This window comes from Colletotrichum tamarilloi (assembly GCF_030869305.1).
Source record: "Colletotrichum tamarilloi strain Tom-12 chromosome Unknown Scaffold_18.1, whole genome shotgun sequence".
NCBI classification, from domain to species: Eukaryota; Fungi; Ascomycota; class Sordariomycetes; order Glomerellales; family Glomerellaceae; genus Colletotrichum; species Colletotrichum tamarilloi.
Window position 1 is genome coordinate 288,744 of NW_026849401.1, and position 16,975 is coordinate 305,718.

The window sequence follows — 16,975 nt, forward strand, 5'->3', positions numbered from 1 at the left end:
ACGATGTGGAATCTGAGTTTGGGGTGATTGCTGTGTAAGTGTGTGTATGTAAGTGTGTGTGTGTATGTGGGTTTGCGCGGGTGAGTGTGTGTGTGTGTGGTGAGCGAGAAAGTTACGAGCCAACAGAAAGGAGACGGGACTCGACCAGACGGGTATTTGAAGAAGGCGCCTCACCACCCGGCCTGACCAGGCGTCCACTTGTTCAGGGTTTCCAAACATATTCTTCAAAGGGTCCCCGAGTTGTTTCTTCACCACAGTCAAAGGACACAAAGGCCTATTTTTATTTCGCCGGCGGTAAAGATTCAACACAAGTTGTGGGATTTCATCAAAGGCATTGTCTCCCATCATTGTCTGATTGTTCTCAAGTCATCGAGTCTTTCTCACAATGCACGTAGCATATTTACAGTAATATCTCTTACACAGTGAGAGAACTGAATTTGATCGATCACTTTGACTCGCAGACAACGCGACTTCCCCTTTCAGTTTCCTCCCCATCGTGCCTTCCCTGACCGGCTTCCAGACTTAGATCAGAATTTTTCAACCAAACCCAATGCCTCGTCTCATTTCACCAAAGATGGTTCTACCAGCATTGAACATTTACTGGACAGGCTTGACAACCATAAGATCGATCAATGAATAAGCAATCTCGGCCGCGGCGAGGACAGTGGTTTCCCCGTTATTATCGTACGCGGGCGCGACCTCAACTACGTCAGCACCCACAATGGAGAGTCCCTCGAGGCCATCGAGTATGGTAAGAAGCTCCCTCGTAGACCAGCCACCAGGCTCGGCAGTGCCAGTTGCTATGAAAGTCAGCTTTCTTCCTGCAGCCTTTTCTAAACTACTCACCAGGCGCAAAAGCCGGATCAAGCACGTCAATATCAACGCTGATGTATACTCGAGTGTCGCCGACTCGCTCCTTAAGCTTCGAGATGACTCCTTTGGCTCCAAGCTTATCCAAGTCGCGTGCGGTGACAATCTCGAAACCACATCGGACGTCATTGCGAAGGTCACCCTTTCTTCGGATCAACGGGGCTCTGATACCCGCGTGGATCGAGGTATTCAAGATCAGATTCTGGGCCATTTAGCTTCTCGTGAGGGGAATACCGTCGGGCTTGGCCAGACAGACCTCTTCGTGGGCAATATGAAGGAATGTTCCATGGTTGAGGCCTCTATTATCGGTCAAAATGTGGCAGTGAGCGTGAGTGTATTGTTGTCTTCACTTACGCGTAGTCGGAGATTCCACCACCTGAAGCGCGAAAAGGCGATCCGTATTAACTTGGGGAGCATCGGAAATCTTTAGTGGATGACTTACCCAAGACCAATGGATCCCAAGTGTCTTTCTGGATGATAAGCTAGGTACGAAGATCTCCTGACGGAAAGTACTGACCGATGTGACTGTCAAAGTGAATGACTGAGACGGGACCCCATCGCTGGTAGGTCGACCGCAAAGCAGACAGGGTCGTCGTGTGGTCTCCTCCAAGCGTGAGTATTCTAGGCGTGATTGATACCGACGAGTTCGCTGCTAGCCTGCCAGAAATGACCTTTCGCTCCTTCATCAGCTCATGGTCCAAGAGATAGCTCAGCAGAACATCACTCAACGGTGTGGGCTTTGTCTAAAAGCTTAAGAGAAGCCGTGTTGTCCAGCCAAGTCAGGCGGGCATCGCCGCAGTCTACAATTGTCGCCCAGTCTTGCAGAGGGTTTCTTCCTGGTGGACATTTCTCGTCAGACGAAAACCGCTATCAATACGAGGCCAATGCAGAAGAGTTACCCGTGTACACGCTCCATTCTACCGGCGACTTTCTTTGACTGCCGCTTCGAATGGCAGGTGGACCAAAGCGAGCTCCCGGCCGGCCAGTGGTAGTCTACTCTGGGGGTCAAATGATGGCTCTACAAAGTATATAGAAGCGAGCTGCAGTTACCGTGTCGTGTGACGCACCAAAGACCGCAATGTCATACTTATGACCCTCCGCATTCTCGTCAGAGAAGCAATCTACGAAGGGCAAGTTGGCAAAAGTTCTCAGCCCGGCAAACGATGTAGCGCCATAAATATTCAGATCATCGTCATTCTCTGCGCTTAATGGCACTTGATGACCATGAGATAACTGGTTGTTGTCAAATGCTTGGTGGGGGACTTTCCAAGTAGCCCCGCCATGCAGATGGAGGAACAGGAGGGAAATAGGAAAAAACGATGAAGTATACATCGTTGTCATGAAAATACAATCGCTTTATTGGCTTTGCAATTGACGAGACGGCAGCATGAAAAAATTATTTCATGTTTCCTCAGAGGAACAAGGAAAGTGTTTTCGTGCCTCTCTTCAAAAGGCAGGTCGACGTCATAGTCTTATTGGCCTCGTTCCCCTGTGCCTTATCGCGACCCCTCACTGAAGCTCCCTCAACATCAGCCACATGTTCGTGTAAGTGGAGGTGTGGCTTGAACCCTGAGAGCCATCCTTCCCTTTATGAAGTCGAATTTGAAGGGAAGGCACGACACCGGTGATAAACTGGGATGCTCCTTCTCAGAAACATCACGCCGTTTAGGTACCTCGTCTTGCGCAGAGGCCATGGACGGGAGCCTGAGGTGCCCGGCGCAACTGCAAGCTGCTGCAACTCGAACCTCCCTCCAACATCATCCATCTATAGTGCCGTGCCCTCAATCATCAACCTTGGCATCGGGCATCAGTCACTCTCGTCGCATCCTATCCTTCTTCTGTTGCCAGGCCATAATCAATCCAGACCCTCTTCATAAGCCTGCCATTGAGTATCTTTAGCATCGAAACACATGTCTATCCCTCATGTCGAACGACATACCCTCCTCTCGATCCTCGGCCACGAGCTCCCGCTCATGTAAGGCCCTCAGAAAGCGAGTCAAATGTCAGCAGATTGAACACGACGGCGCGGTCGACGATGACGATAATACGGAAGAAGGACCCCCGCGGCCCCTCCCCAAGAGTGACTACAAGTCCATATACAAATGGTGGAATGACGAATACCGCCTGGCTGCAGTCTGCGTCGTCGGGGCCATCGTCCTCGGCATCATCTTCAAGCACTACGACCGGCAGCCAATCCCCCAACTGATGAATGGCGACCTCGACTTTGATGTCATCATTGTAGCCATGTTCACTTGCGTCCGCGTAGCCATGAGCGGAATCGTCGAGACCTCCATTAGCCAATCTGCCTGGATCTGGGTATCTGAGGCCCGGCAACGTCGCACCAATAACAGTCGAGCCAGGTTGGAAGACTTCAAGATATACGACGAGGCTTCGCGCGGGCTTTGGGGCAGCTTGTATCTCTTGTGGCGACTGAGAGGAAGGTAGCGCCGTGAAGCCCCTGTTCTCTTTTGCCCGGGATGTTGTGCTAACTGATGGCGTGCCAGACATCTTGCTTGTATTGGCGCCTTGATTATCATTCTTGTCCACGGACTCGAGGCATCCTCCCAGCAGCTCTACCGGTACGAGGGCCAGCCACGACAAAGCCTTGATAAACCCGAAGTCGCAGCGCCAGAGAGAAGCGATTTATAGGACTACACTGTCTCTCGGGGCCTTGACCCGCGTGAGTGATGATGCGTCACTTGTCATATGTATCACTTACTAACACGTAGTAGTACCGGCTCTCAATGTGTCCACCAAAGCAGCCGTATACAGCGGTATCCTATCCGTGGATGTCAAGAACCTGGATCTCGAATGCTCCGGTGTCAACTGCACGTGGCCCATCGTGCCAACGCTGGCAGTTTGCGGCGAGTGCAACCCCCTAGACATAAGGACTATATGTATCGACAAATCGCAAACGTGCCGGTACAGCTTGCCCAGAGGCACATCAGTGGAAATCAGCCGAAATGCACCGACCACGGAGCGATTCAAGACATCAGCCTCGGAGGGCATCATGCACCGAATGAACTCGACGACGCAAACATATATATCCGTCTTCGACGTCCTGTGGGTCATGAAAAGCAAGCGAGAGACGAAAAGTATTGCTCAGGAATGCGCCTTGTGGTTCTGCATGAAGAGCTTTAACTTTACGATCACCGAAAGCCAGCTTAAGCAAAAGCTTACCATGAGCTGGAACACAACGCGGTTTGAATTGGGCAACAGCGCGCACGGCGACGAGTACGTCTTCGTCGATATCCCAGCAAAAGACATGAACGTTGCGCCAGAGTCCAGGTACAGTATTTCCAAAAAAGCGCTGGCTGCATTGCGGAGGTTCGTCGACCCGCTTGTCGAAACCACGTACGAGAAACAATACACGATCATCAACTTTTCGTCAGATTGGGCCGAGGGGATCTACAACGCGAGAGAAAAACTACCGGAATGGATTGGCCGATTTAGCATCAGTCTGACGAATGAGGTGCGGCTCCACGGCGAGATTCGGGACAAGGACCGACATCGATATACCGGACGAGCGTATGAGATGGTGCAGGTCATTATGGTAGACTGGCTGTGGATGCTGTTCCCAACAGGCCTAATCATTATCAGCATCTACTACCTCTTGCATACTATCATCAGAGGAGCTCGCGACGGCATATCGGTGTGGAAAAGCGACTCGTTGCCGATGCTCTTCTGTCGGATTGATGCCTCGATTCTCGCAAAGGTCGGCGATGGTATGGATGTGCCCAACGGACTGGATGTAGCTGTCGGTAATGTCAATGTATGCTTATTGAGGGAAGATGATGGCGACTGGGTGTTCAAGCCAATCGAGAGCGAGGAGTCGTCTTCTTCGTCGTCGTCGTCGTCGTCCGAATTTGATTCTGACTGAGAGGCATCGTGGCGGTTCTAGTCAGAAGTCGGAATCGGTGGTGGTACGCATTGATACGATACATCATCTCATCCTACAAGCTCCGTCAATGAACAAGGGCATTTGACGTAAAAGAGTGTCAGTCTGCGAGGTGTGTGTCCTCTCTTTAATTCCGCGTTCAGTGGTCCCTGACATGGCTGGGCGGAAGACCTCCGAAAGCTCGGGGTCTCGCTGTTCATGATGACGCTAATGACTCGACCCCAGCCGTCAGTCGGGGAATAGGTTCGTCATGTTTGATTGGTGTGCATCGCCGAGCTCTTGTGGAGTTCTGTGTGAAGTCGCCGCGGCGACTCGGCAGAGGTGTTCGGCAAAGGAGTTCCTTGAAATTGACTGACTCTCATTTGCTATGTCAAATTCAACCCTCCACTTTGCAGTTTCGCAGTCCTCGGCCCCAAGTTCTAGCCCCATGTCCAAGGTAAAGCACTACCTGTTCGGCATGCACTTCGCTAGGAGGGTGAGCGGATTACAGATCATTAGTGTTTGTGCCAAGTCGGCGGAAGAGACGAGTCAGAGTACGAGAATGAGAGAGGGAGGGAGCGAGAGAAAGGACCAATTCCGATCATTCCGATACAAACCCGGCTCCAGGCTTGGACGATAGCTTCCCCTGGTCACAGCTCCGGCCCTGTAGGATGCCAACTCAGGCTCGACCTCCGTGTCTTCGTGTCCACCACCATGCCATCCCCAGACATCTAGCGTCAAAGGATCGTCGACGGCTCCAGACCCCAGAATTTCGACTCCAGAGTTGCCATGCAAGCCTTTCCCCTCTTCCCCACACCCCGCAAAGTGTTCCCGTCTTCCGTCTTCGGTCAAGTCGCTGAGTCCAGGTCTGGGAATCTCAACATTTTCAACTCTTTTTTCGCGTCATCTGGTCCCGTACTCAGTCTTCGTAGACGAGCTTCTCCTCGCTCCAATCCCTTATCTTGCGGATCCCAGCGAAGAACCCTTCTTGCGCGATCCAAAGTCTAGATAATGGCATCTGAGACCACACCTCCCGAAGTCTCCAAGCCCAAGTCGCAAACCAAAGTCCGCAAGCGCGCACCAAAAGCCTGTCTATCATGTCGCGCACGCAAAGTGAGATGCGACGTGTCTCAACGAGGTCGCCCATGCATGAACTGCTATCTCGACAGTGAGAATTGTGTAGTTACTGGGCGCGCGTCACGGTTGTAAGTAGCTGTGTTCTTGTTCCTCACTGTTGGTAATACTAACCCAGCGAACAGTCGAAGAGCGCAACAAAGAGATGGCGTCGACAATGCGGAAGGCGCATATCCGCAGTACGATGCAGAGGCCGGCGAGCAACTTCTTGTCGTAGATCCCATCACAGCAACGAGTGACGACTCTCGGCCGGTTCCCTCAAACGAATCAGACACCCAACCCCAAACCTGCAATCATTCACACGGCGACGACATGACAATACCAACAGTCACCGAAAGACCAAAGAGCCCGGTGGTTAATGATAGCCATGCCCAGAATGAGCAACCAAAGCCAAGCCGTCACCACGCCAGGCCTTCAGTAGCATCAACCAGCACGTACGAAGCTTTCCCTTCCAATTCTCTGCCCTTGAACAATCAGCCATTTACGACGCCATATACCGCTGGCCAACAGAACACAATGGGGATAGACGTAACATACTCCTTTTACCCATTCTTGACATTGGGCAATCTTCACGGAATACCACCACAGGATGTGAACTATTTGGAGCTCCAGGGATGTCTTAGGGTACCAACACGCGCCATACTCGACGAGTTTGTTCAGCAATACTTCCTGCATGTTCACCCATTGCTGCCAATGATCCATGAGGGCGACTTTTGGGATCTCTACTGCGTGAATCCTACCAGTTACGTACCTGGCGAAAAGCTCTCACTGCTCGTCTTCCAGGCAATGCTGTTCGCTTGTTGCAACGTACGTTATCCCCATCCAATCTCACGGCTTTTCAGGGCGCAATTCTAATATCAACTAGTTCGTCTCCCGCCAGACTATCAAGACACTCGGCTTTCCGACCGTTCGAGCCTGTCGCGCCGCTTTTTATAGACGTGCCAAGCTTCTTTACGACCTTGAATCCGAATCGTCACCCCTCGCAATTTCACAGGCTTCCCTCCTCCTCTCCTTCTGGTCTTCGCCTACCTCCCCGGCATTCCGCAAATCAAATACAGCCTGGCTCTCCATCGCGATTCAAAATGCGAAAATGGTCGAAGCCCATCACTACGCCACGCGCACAGCATCTCCCAAGAAGCGCAACCTCCTCAAGCGTCTCTGGTGGTGCTGTATCATTCGCGATCGAATTGTCGGCCTAGGTCTCCGCCGCAGTCTGCAGATCACGCGGAGTCATTTCACTTTTGATGCGAATGAAAGTCTTGGGTATTCAGACTTGGCTGATGAGATTGAGAGGAGCAGGGTGTATAACCCAGGCACAAAACGGTGCTTGGCTGAGATCTTGGAGCAACTGGTGGAGCTGTGCGTTGTGCTGACCGATATCCTGATCCTGGTTTTCCCGCTAGACGACAGGCCGGGTTGGGGCAGAGAGATGCGAGCCGAAGAACAGGACAAGGTGCGAGTATGTAAAGTTGCGCTACAGAGATGGTATAAGGGTGTGACGATGCGGTTTCCCGTGTTTGGTGGCGGTTCCGTCGCGAGGATGAAGGCACCAGGGAACGAGTTCCAACACGACTCAGTGATATTGTACACCAATTTGATGTACATGTACTATCAGTAAGTTCTTATGTGGATTCAACCTACTGACAATTACTAACATGCGCTCAGTTCCTCTCGAGTGGTTCTCAGTCACCACGAAGTCCTGCACCTCGCCATCACCGCCGCAGCGCCATCTTTCAACGCCATCCCGACCTCCGATCTCATCATCATCGGAGAGAACCGACACGAGCTTCAGGATGCCGCTTCCGGGGTAACAGAGTGTCTCAAGGAACTCATCCATCTTCGACTCGCACGCTGGCTGCCCATCAGTGCCGTAGCCTGTACCGCTTTGCCGCTGGTCCTGCACATCCTTGACGTGAAGCTATCGGCATCCTCACGATCCTTCGACCCCAACACGCAATCGGCGCTCAAGCAACATCGCCTCAACATTCTCATAGAAGCTATGAAAACCTACCAACCACAATACGACGGCGTCGACTGGGTCAGCGAGACGATTCGACACATTGTTAATCTAGCGCAAATTGAATCGCCAGCACCAGGGGATTCCGCAAACGCAACCCCCGGCGGCGCAGTCATCGCAGACTGGACCGACATCCTCGCCTCCCAGCCAAGCTCCTATCTCCGCCTAGCCCTGACGATGGACCTCTCCCTCAGCAAAGGACGGCTGCCCGAAGACGGAGACTTCCCAGTTAGCCTCCGAGGTCTCTTCACGGGCGGCTTCAATCCGCTCAAGGCGCTGCTCGAACGTAAGAGGAACGAGAGTAGGGACGCCAGCAGGGATACGAGCGGAGGGTTCTCCGAACCTGTAGAGCACGCCACGGATCGCATGACGGACTTTGACGCCGCAGCAATGAGAGTAAACCTGTTCCGAATGCAGCCGCCGGGCACCGTGACAGCCATCCCGTCAGACGAGGACTCCACCTCGCCGACATCAGCGGGCAGCCACAGCCAGGACAGCGTCACGGACGACACATCACCGCGCACCGGGGCGGAATACCAAAGCAGCTGCGACATCAACATGGCAGATCGCCCGCCGTCAGAGGGTATCGACGGTCTGGCTGCCGAGGTTCTTGCCGCGTTTCCGCTAGATGATCAGTCTGCGAACGTAGCTGCGGGCGACTTTGATGGCATGTACTTTGACGGGATGCCGGGGCATGACGGGCCTGGCGGGTGGATCGAGACGGCGTGGAATGAGCTTACGCAGCATTCCGCTGCACCTGGGTCTGGCGAGGATCGCGGGGATAGGGATACGGCAAGAGTGCTGCTTGATGCGTTGAGGGAAGGGGAGCTGGCGGAGTGTGCCGCTTGACATATGTATGAATGTAAGGGTAAAATGATGACTTGACGACTTTATGTACACAGGGAGTGGTATACTCACTCTCGGCCTCCTGCGTAGATAGTCAGTGGGCTATCGGTATAATACTTGAGATTTGTTTTCTGGTAACTCGGCTCTCTTGCCGGTTCAGATTCAATAATGGCTTCAGCTTCTGTGACCCCCATTCCTGCGATATAGTTTCCAGCTGTTTGAGATGACCGCTCCCCGTCGTCGTCCATCCAGCCTGACACCGTGATCATTCTTCAAACGCTCGGAATTGTCCAGGTGCCAAAATCGGAAGTCGAAGTCCGAGAACGCAACGTGGATTGCTCTCCCCCGCACGATGCATCTTTTTACACTTGGGGTACATGACCCCCTAGATTCTCCAAGGCCGCTGCATTCACCCTGGCGTGTCGTCTGCCCCCCCGGCCAAGGATTTCTTTTAAGGTTGAGCGGGGGTGGTACTGTCGATCTTCGGTTGTCGGCAGAGAACCACGGCGAAGTGGATGTGCCGGGAACACGAGGCTCCGTGTCTCGGTATGCCGGTGTTGACCGTCACTACCGTGTGAATTCAAATGATGAAGCCGGTGTTCAATCTAGCATGGACTTATTGACTTCTACTGCGGTCAAGAACAAATCCGTTTGACCCAAAAGGGCTTGGGGGTTGGGGGGTTTGTATTGTGGCTATATGAAGAGCGCTGGAGGTGTATCGCGTGTATCGTCAACAACCCGAACATTCAGGCTCCGGCTGGATTTCATAGAATGGGATTAAATGATACACCTTTATCAGATGCTAAGCACTCTGGAAGGGAAGGTGCTGATTGCTACACCATGTCCTGCTCATGCAGTGACGACCCAGCACCTGTCTCAACATTTGGCAGGTATCATGTATCATCCGCTGCCAACGACCCGTCTCCTCCACACTTGAGAAACAACCGACTCTTCACATAACGTCCTACAAATCCTACACCATCAAACCATCCGTCAGCCATGTCCTCCATAGGGACCCCATCCCAAGCAAGCACCAATAGCAAATCAACCAGCCTCCGCACCCTCTGGTCCGGCACCCAATCCACCCTCAAACGCATCTTATCTTCCCACCTCAGCCTCGGCCTCGGCAACCGCACACCTCCCTCGCTTCTCCCGAGAACAGCCTCTCGATCCGAACGCGGCAGCGTCGTCCGCTACCTCATCACTTTACCCCCCAAGCCCTCGCGCCCGACGAGTAAGACCGCAGGATGTCTCTCCCTGCGCTTGTGCCTGCGATGCCGGTGTTGCTGCTTGAACGGGGAGAGCATTATCGCGATTGCGTGTCCGCCTGTGGCTGTGTACCGCGGGGCGGCGGGACGGAAGGTCGAGAAGAGGGTTGCGGTTGCGGTTGTGTTGACTATTGTCGGATGGGTTCCTGGAGTGATATGTGAGGAAAATACGAATGGACGCAGGAGGCCCGATTAGGGAGGCTAGATTTTGCTGACCAAGTGGGTGTAGATGCCCTTTTGAGCGCTCCTGAGAAGCCAACGTCGCCATATTACTGGCATACGAGCGAGAGGTCCAGCTCGGCTGCGGTGAAGCGTCCGAGGAGACGAAAATCGACGATGCCGTCCGAAAAGCAAGTCAAACGGGTCGTCTGAGACACGAAATAGGATTGTCAGTACAGGAGGGCCAGATTTTAGCACCATCCTTATTCCTCCAAATCACACGCGCAAGCAGGGGACTATTCAGAAGCAAAGGAACAGCATATGGGAGAGAAGACGAGGCTTGTATTGTTTCAAAGTCTAGTTCTATCATAAATCGCGTTACCCCTATACACCCTGTCTTTATCTTTTACAAGGTCCTACAGAAGGGTTGGATTTTTTCCTTTCACGTCCAGGCTTTTCTACAAGAAGATTCCTGACATGACATTAGATATACATTTTTACATACGCCCGCCCAAATAGGCGACGTACGAGCCCCCCATCCGTCCCGGTTTGGCGATTTTGCTCAAGGATTCGCGGACGGCGAGAAGGGGGCTTCGATATTGATACACGGGTGGCACTTGTGTGCCATGGTTTTGTCACCATGTGTTCGGATGCAAATATTCTCTCCCAAAAAGAAAGTGGGGGAAAGTTCTTGATCAGTGGCTTATTTGGTGCGCTTGGCCTCCAACTCCTTCTGGTAGTTGGCGCAGAGCTCCTTTCTGTAGAGGTTGTTAGTAATCATTAACCGGAGTAACGTCAAGAGGGGTCAACATACTGAAGGTGAGGAGGTGCCGCGGCGTAGTGGCTAAACTCCATACCGAACTCGCCCTTGCCCTGGGTGGCAGCGCGGAGCTGAGAACTGAAGCCGAACATGGCGTTGAGACTGCAGTCGGCGATGAGGGTAAAATCCTCGGTGCCGACCTCAGTGTCGTGGATGGTAGCATTGCGCTTGTTCATGAGCATGATGATGTTACCCTGGAACTCGTTGGGCGCGGTGATGGTGGTCTTCATGAGGGGCTCAAGGACCTGGCCGCCGGCGTCGTCAAAGGCCTTGCGGAAGGCCATTTGTGTGGCGAGGTTGAAGGCGAAATCGGACGAATCCGTGACGTGGGTGGAGCCGTCGTTGACAATCATCTTTGTGCCGATAACCTTGTGGCCGAGGAGAGGACCCTTGAGGGCGGCCTCTTCGAAGCCCTTGGAGCAGGCGGTAAGGTACTTGTCCGGGATGGTGCCGCCGACGACCTGGGTCTCGAAGAAGTTGGCCTCCGGGTCGTCGTGGGGCTCGATCCAGCCGGCAACGCGGGCGTAGTCTCCGGGACCGCCGGATTGTCTGCGGAGGAGGAAGTCGTACTCTGTCTTGCGGGAGACGGTCTCACGGTAGGCGACGCGGGGCTTTCCGGTTTCGCAGTCGACCTTGTACTCGCGGCGGAGGCGCTCGACGTAGATTTCGAGGTGGAGCTCGCCCATGCCGGAGATGATGGTCTCCTCGGACTCCTCGTCGACGTGCAGACGGAAGGTGGGATCCTCACGCTGGAAGCGGTTCATGGCTTTGGAGAAGTTGTCGGCGTCGCTGGTGCGCTTGGGCTTGATGGAGAGGGACATGACGGCGTCGGGGACGAACATGGAGGACATGGTGTAGGGGAGGCCACCGTCGGTGAAGGTGTCGCCCGAGGCGCAGTCGACGCCGAAGACGGCGCAGATCTCGCCGGCGCCGACCTCGTTGACGTCCTCCATCTCGTTGGAGTGCATGCGGACGATGCGGGGGATGCGGACCTTCTTGTCGGTGCGGGAGTTGAAGAGGTAGGTGCCCTTGCGGAGCTTGCCCTGGTAGACGCGGATGTAGGTGAGCTGGCCATAGTTGTTCTCCTCGAGCTTGAAGGCGAGACCGACAAAGGGGAGCGAGTTGTAGGGGACGAGCTTGACGGTGGCCTCATCGCGCTTCTTGTCGAGGGCCTTGTTCTCGACCTCGGACGGGTTGGGCAGGTAGTCGCAGACGGCGTCCAGGACGGTCTGGATGCCCTTGTCGGCGAGGGCGGAACCCATCATGACGGGGGAGAACTTGAGGGCGATGGTGGAGCGGCGAATGGCGGCCTTGATCTGGGCGTTGGTGGGCGTTTGTTCCTCGAGGTAGAGCTCCGTCATTTCGTCGTCGACGTCGGCCAGCTTCTCAATGAGCTCCTGGCGCTTCTCCTCGACGAGGTCCTTGTAACCTCCGGGGAGGACGTCAGTGGTCCGGACGACGGTGCCACGGGGGCCCTCAAAGTAGTGTGCCTTGCGCTCAATCAGGTCGATAACGCCCTCGAACTCGTTCTCGGCGCCAATGGGGATCTGGATGGCGGCTGCGGGAATTTTGAGCTTGGTATTGATCTGCTCGACGGCCTTCCAGGGGTTGGCACCCATGCGGTCCATCTTGTTCACGAAACTGATGCGGGGGACGTTGTAGCGCTTCATCTGACGGTCGACGGTGATGGTCTGGGACTGGACGCCGCTGACGGCGCAGAGAATCATGACGGCACCGTCGAGGACGCGGAGCGCGCGCTCGACTTCGATGGTGAAGTCAATATGGCCGGGTGTATCGATGATGTTGATGTGGTAGGTTTCCTCTTTTCCTTCTTCCGTCTTCTTCCAGTCGGCGAAGGTAGCAGCCGACTGGATGGTGATGCCCTTTTCTCTCTCGAGATCCATAGAGTCCATCTTGGCGCCTACAGAGTCCTTGCCGCGGACCTCGTGGATGGCCTTGATGCGGCCCGAGTAGAAGAGCACGCGCTCGGTGACGGTCGTCTTTCCGCTGTCAATGTGGGCGGCGATACCAATGTTGCGCACGCGCGACAGGCGCTTGGCCTCCTCGGGGCTCATCTTGGCGGCGACCAGCTCGGGGGTGAGGGTGGAGGCGTTGTCCTGGGCCATCTTGAGGGCCTCGGCGGCGGCGTCCCTGACCATCGGGGTCGTCGAGAAGGCGCGTACGGAGTTCTTCTTCCATGCCGTCGTCGTTGTCGAGGACTGCTTCTTTACGCAGGCGGCGAAGCTGCTAAAGTGTCGTGCATCAGCTTGAGGCTTCACGCCTGCAAGCAGACCGCCATTCGGCACTCTGACGGCTCGTGGAGCCCTCATCGTGACCAATGTGTGTGCGGACGAAGAGAAGGGGAAGGGGAGGATGGGAATATGCAATGGGGAAAGGTATTACAGGAAAAGGGAGCCGGGATCCATTCGGGACAAATGGTCTGATACGGGGCTCATCTTTTTTTTTTTTTTTTTTTGGCCTTGCTGTCTTCCAATTGCCCAGGCGAAACTTTTTCTTCTTGGGGACGGGAGTGACAGGGATTCCGATTTCGCGCCGTCGCGGAGGCACGTGTTTTCGTGGAGGTGTGGGTCCTCTGCCCGGCAGTGGACGAATCGCGGCATCGGGATTACTTACGCCGGCCGGTTCAACGGGTAATCGCCGGAAGTGGAGGCCGGAGCATGTCCGTGTGCTTTACCTAATACTTGTATCTTTATACTAAATCACCATATAGGTAAGTATGTATGTATTGATATAACTGTGTTGCTCTTGGGTGAGTTGCGGTGCTGACATGGCTCCTGGAAAGTACACATCATCATATGATGCAGCCCTGGCTGTCAGAGCTTCAAGCATAGGCAAACCTGCGGCACAGCATTTGGGTTCAATTGGAAGCATCAGACGAGATAGACTCATGAGCGTATTCCGCCCAAGGAGGAGCTTGAAGCTTCTTTTTTTTGTTGACATTCCTCCAAATCAATAAACGCTATCTTACGCCTTTGAATGAGATGCTCATCTTTTGCAAAAACGCCAATACCTTTCCCAAATTGCCCATCCCTCTATCCAACCAAACTCCCTTGAGTTACACACAAGCCTCAAATCCAGTGGTCATCCAAAGCTCGGTTCTTGTCGAGGTAGTCGTACACCTGCCTGTAGTCCTTACAGACGTGCTTCGCATCCCATCCATCGCTACCGGTGAACCCAGGCGGGAACGTCGTCTGCGTGCCCTCCAGCGCGACATCGCCAGCGCACATGATGGCCTATTTCAACCAAGATTAGTTCCCCATCCACCAGACACATCTCCGGAGAGAAACACAAAACAACAGAACATGACTACCCACCTGCCGCAGATACTCAAAGCAGTGCTGCAAATGCCACGGCCCCTCCGCGCCCTCCGTGCCCTCGGGGATATGCGAGTGCATATCGACGTTGGCGCTACCGTTGACGGCCATGCCCGCGTAGCTCTCGAGAATGGCGTACAGGCAGTGGAGCTGGTGCGTCATCGAGGTCGTGAAGACGGTGCGCGGGGCGAACTCGGGTAACGGGACGGGGAGGTTGTCGTGGGCCTTCGGGTCCTTGACTTCCAGGTAGCCCAGGCCCTTGGGCACGATGGAGAGCCACTGCTCCTGGAGAGTTGCGTTTGTGAAGAGGGCTTTTGGGTCGTCGGGGACGAAATCTGTTGTTGGGTGGAAGGTTGTTATTTGCTGGGAGACTGTTGCACATTGTTAGTTTTGGTCTATTTTGTGGGTAGCATTGAGTAAGTGACGGAGGATGTATTGGCGTACATTTAGGTGCGAATCCTGTGAGGTCGCCGACTGGCTCGAGACGCTTGTCTGGTGTGTTGATTGTTGAAATGCCCCTTCTCTCAAGGAGCAGGCCGACGATGACGACCAGAAGAAAGGTATCGAGCAGCCAGCGCCATCGTCGGAAGAGGTTCCGGGTCTTCGCGCATCGACTCGCTCGTGATGATGGTGAGCATCTGCCGTCTTCAATGTCTGCCCGCTTCCATGGCTTGCCCTCATCGCTGAGGAGCGACACGCTGACGTCGGTCATGGCATCGTCGGTGATGTCTGCCTCTCGACGGGCGTCGGAGTAGGGTGTATTGCTGGGTTTCATAGCGCCAGCTCTGGTTCTCGGGCGATTGGTGACAAGAAAGGGAATTGTACGATATTCAAACGAGTAGATGGCAGGTAGATATGATATTCCCGACTACTCGGGGTTTGCAATGTCAAGGACTATGTACAGAATCTGACCAGCAGGATGTCACGTCTCCGAGTGCCTCAGCCTACGTTGCTAACTATGGGAAGGGGGCGACTGTGCGACCTCACCCGCCGCCCTTGCATTCTGTGTTTTGAAACACCAAACACATCTGGGAGCCCTGGTTTGATGTCGAGGAGGGCGCCGGCGCATGCCTCATTGAGTGGTTGCGCGGCGCGTTGGATGATTTGAAAGGAGCTCCGACACTTTGTGTATGAGGTGAGCGGAGCGCGGGAGGATGTTTGGGACCGTGCAGGGCTGCAGGCTGCGTCAATCATCAGTCGGGGTGGTCAGGTTCGGGGTCGGGGGGATTTCCCAAGGGACGGGGGATTGTTTATTGGTGGTTGTTTGTATGGCGCATTCGTCATCTTTGATTGTTTTGTCACTTCGAAAACTTGAAGCCGTATTGAAAGCGAGGTTTCGGTGTGCAAGTGGGATGTCGTCAAGGTTTTGACGAATTGACCACTCTTGACCCCTTTTGGTGAGAGTTTCTGTCAACACCAGCAAACATTTCAATCAGCCAAAGTCAGGCTTACATCGCACGACTAATTATTTCCACCATTCCTGGGGGCAGATATCTAGAGTACTGGTTGCTGAAAGAACACGCACAGCAGAATTTGAAGGGACCTTGAAGTTTTGGTGGCTAAATTTCACTTGCAATGTACTTTCAGAATGCATTCAGAGACCCATCCATGGAGGTTTCTCTCGAACTGGCGGCACTTGGCAAAGTTCATCGAGACCATTCAAAAGGGGGGAGGGTTAGGTAACAAAACGAAAGACGGGCAAAAGACGCATCATTACATCGAGTAAAAACGGCAAAATGATAACTGCGAGATTCGAACTCACGCCTCTTGCGAGACCAGAATGCTCATCCGTTGGACGGATGAAGCTTTTGAAGCTTGAGTCTGGCGCCTTAGACCGCTCGGCCAAGTTACCTGTTGATGATTCAGCTGACTAAAATGTTGAATAAGTAGCTAGCAGTGTGACTGAGGCTGCCCGTGCTTTCTATCTGTGGCGCAAAACCGAAGCCGTTAATAAGCCGCTCGCAGAAATAAGCTCTTGTTTGACTTTCGGGATCGACAAACTCTCGTCCCATCAATACTATTCCCGACGTTATTCACATCATCATCCCATCACAAGAAGCGACCTTCATTGAGTATCTGAGTATGTAAACCTTTCCTCACCAATCCCAACATCTGATGCTGAACGCCCTTATCTCGGATCTAAATTCGATCCTGGAACGAAGATATCAGAGTGGATCACCGGCCTCGGCGATCGCGCAAGCGCCGAGATGGATCAAGGGGAAAAAAAAAGTCTGAACCCTGACTCTCGAATCTGACAGGAATCGGGCCGCTATCGTCGTCGACCAAAATCATTCCACTTTCCTCTTGGTATCGACGTATCGTGGACTCGTGGAGCACAGAGCCCCCCGGTGGGATTCAGAACAGCGGAGACGGCTCCAGAGCGGGAGTTGATGTCGGCAATCTCAGTCTTTCTGTGTTGTTGTGATTTGCATCTGTTGATGCTTTTCTTCTCTTTCCAATAGTCTTTCTGAGTTCATGTTCAGCAGGTCTGGACGAACATGTTACTTCTCATATCGGCGAAAACAGCATCATTCACCAAATACACCCGTCCAGCGACGAGTCTATACCATCTCAGAACATCAGCACCATGCACAACTACCGCATCCTTGGACTCCAATGACCTTACCGGCGTCAACATGAACAGCAAAG

At 53.7% G+C, this 16,975-nt stretch overlaps 7 protein-coding genes across 7 annotated transcripts; 3 read left to right on the top strand and 4 right to left on the bottom strand.

Moving 5' to 3' along the window:
- Positions 1–597: 597 nt before the first annotated feature.
- CTAM01_06512 (proclavaminate amidinohydrolase) lies at positions 598–1,556 on the bottom strand (the record flags this gene model as incomplete). Its single annotated transcript, XM_060522539.1, has 6 exons — positions 598–800; positions 847–1,072; positions 1,127–1,169; positions 1,225–1,246; positions 1,313–1,336; positions 1,388–1,556. 6 exons carry the CDS (start codon positions 1,554–1,556, stop codon positions 598–600), a joined length of 687 nt encoding a protein of 228 aa, XP_060382798.1.
- A 319-nt stretch (positions 1,557–1,875) lies between these two features.
- On the bottom strand, positions 1,876–2,202 carry CTAM01_06513 (proclavaminate amidinohydrolase; the record flags this gene model as incomplete). The annotated part of the gene is made up of 1 exon (XM_060522540.1): positions 1,876–2,202. The coding sequence occupies one exon, from the start codon at positions 2,200–2,202 to the stop codon at positions 1,876–1,878; it is 327 nt and encodes a 108-aa protein (XP_060382799.1).
- A 591-nt stretch (positions 2,203–2,793) lies between these two features.
- CTAM01_06514 (uncharacterized protein) lies at positions 2,794–4,750 on the top strand (the record flags this gene model as incomplete). The annotated part of the gene is made up of 4 exons (XM_060522541.1): positions 2,794–3,311; positions 3,375–3,449; positions 3,520–3,554; positions 3,603–4,750. 4 exons carry the CDS (start codon positions 2,794–2,796, stop codon positions 4,748–4,750), a joined length of 1,776 nt encoding a protein of 591 aa, XP_060382800.1.
- Positions 4,751–5,758: 1,008 nt separating this feature from the next.
- CTAM01_06515 (fungal specific transcription factor domain-containing protein) lies at positions 5,759–8,747 on the top strand (the record flags this gene model as incomplete). Its single annotated transcript, XM_060522542.1, has 4 exons — positions 5,759–5,952; positions 6,007–6,688; positions 6,747–7,495; positions 7,547–8,747. 4 exons carry the CDS (start codon positions 5,759–5,761, stop codon positions 8,745–8,747), a joined length of 2,826 nt encoding a protein of 941 aa, XP_060382801.1.
- Positions 8,748–9,743: 996 nt separating this feature from the next.
- On the top strand, positions 9,744–10,384 carry CTAM01_06516 (uncharacterized protein; the record flags this gene model as incomplete). Its single annotated transcript, XM_060522543.1, has 2 exons — positions 9,744–10,170; positions 10,242–10,384. The coding sequence occupies 2 exons, from the start codon at positions 9,744–9,746 to the stop codon at positions 10,382–10,384; spliced, it is 570 nt and encodes a 189-aa protein (XP_060382802.1).
- A 490-nt stretch (positions 10,385–10,874) lies between these two features.
- Positions 10,875–13,321, bottom strand: CTAM01_06517 (elongation factor G; the record flags this gene model as incomplete). The annotated part of the gene is made up of 2 exons (XM_060522544.1): positions 10,875–10,929; positions 10,986–13,321. The coding sequence occupies 2 exons, from the start codon at positions 13,319–13,321 to the stop codon at positions 10,875–10,877; spliced, it is 2,391 nt and encodes a 796-aa protein (XP_060382803.1).
- A 759-nt stretch (positions 13,322–14,080) lies between these two features.
- Positions 14,081–15,101, bottom strand: CTAM01_06518 (uncharacterized protein; the record flags this gene model as incomplete). The annotated part of the gene is made up of 3 exons (XM_060522545.1): positions 14,081–14,245; positions 14,327–14,697; positions 14,771–15,101. 3 exons carry the CDS (start codon positions 15,099–15,101, stop codon positions 14,081–14,083), a joined length of 867 nt encoding a protein of 288 aa, XP_060382804.1.
- Between the last annotated feature and the right edge of the window lie 1,874 nt (positions 15,102–16,975).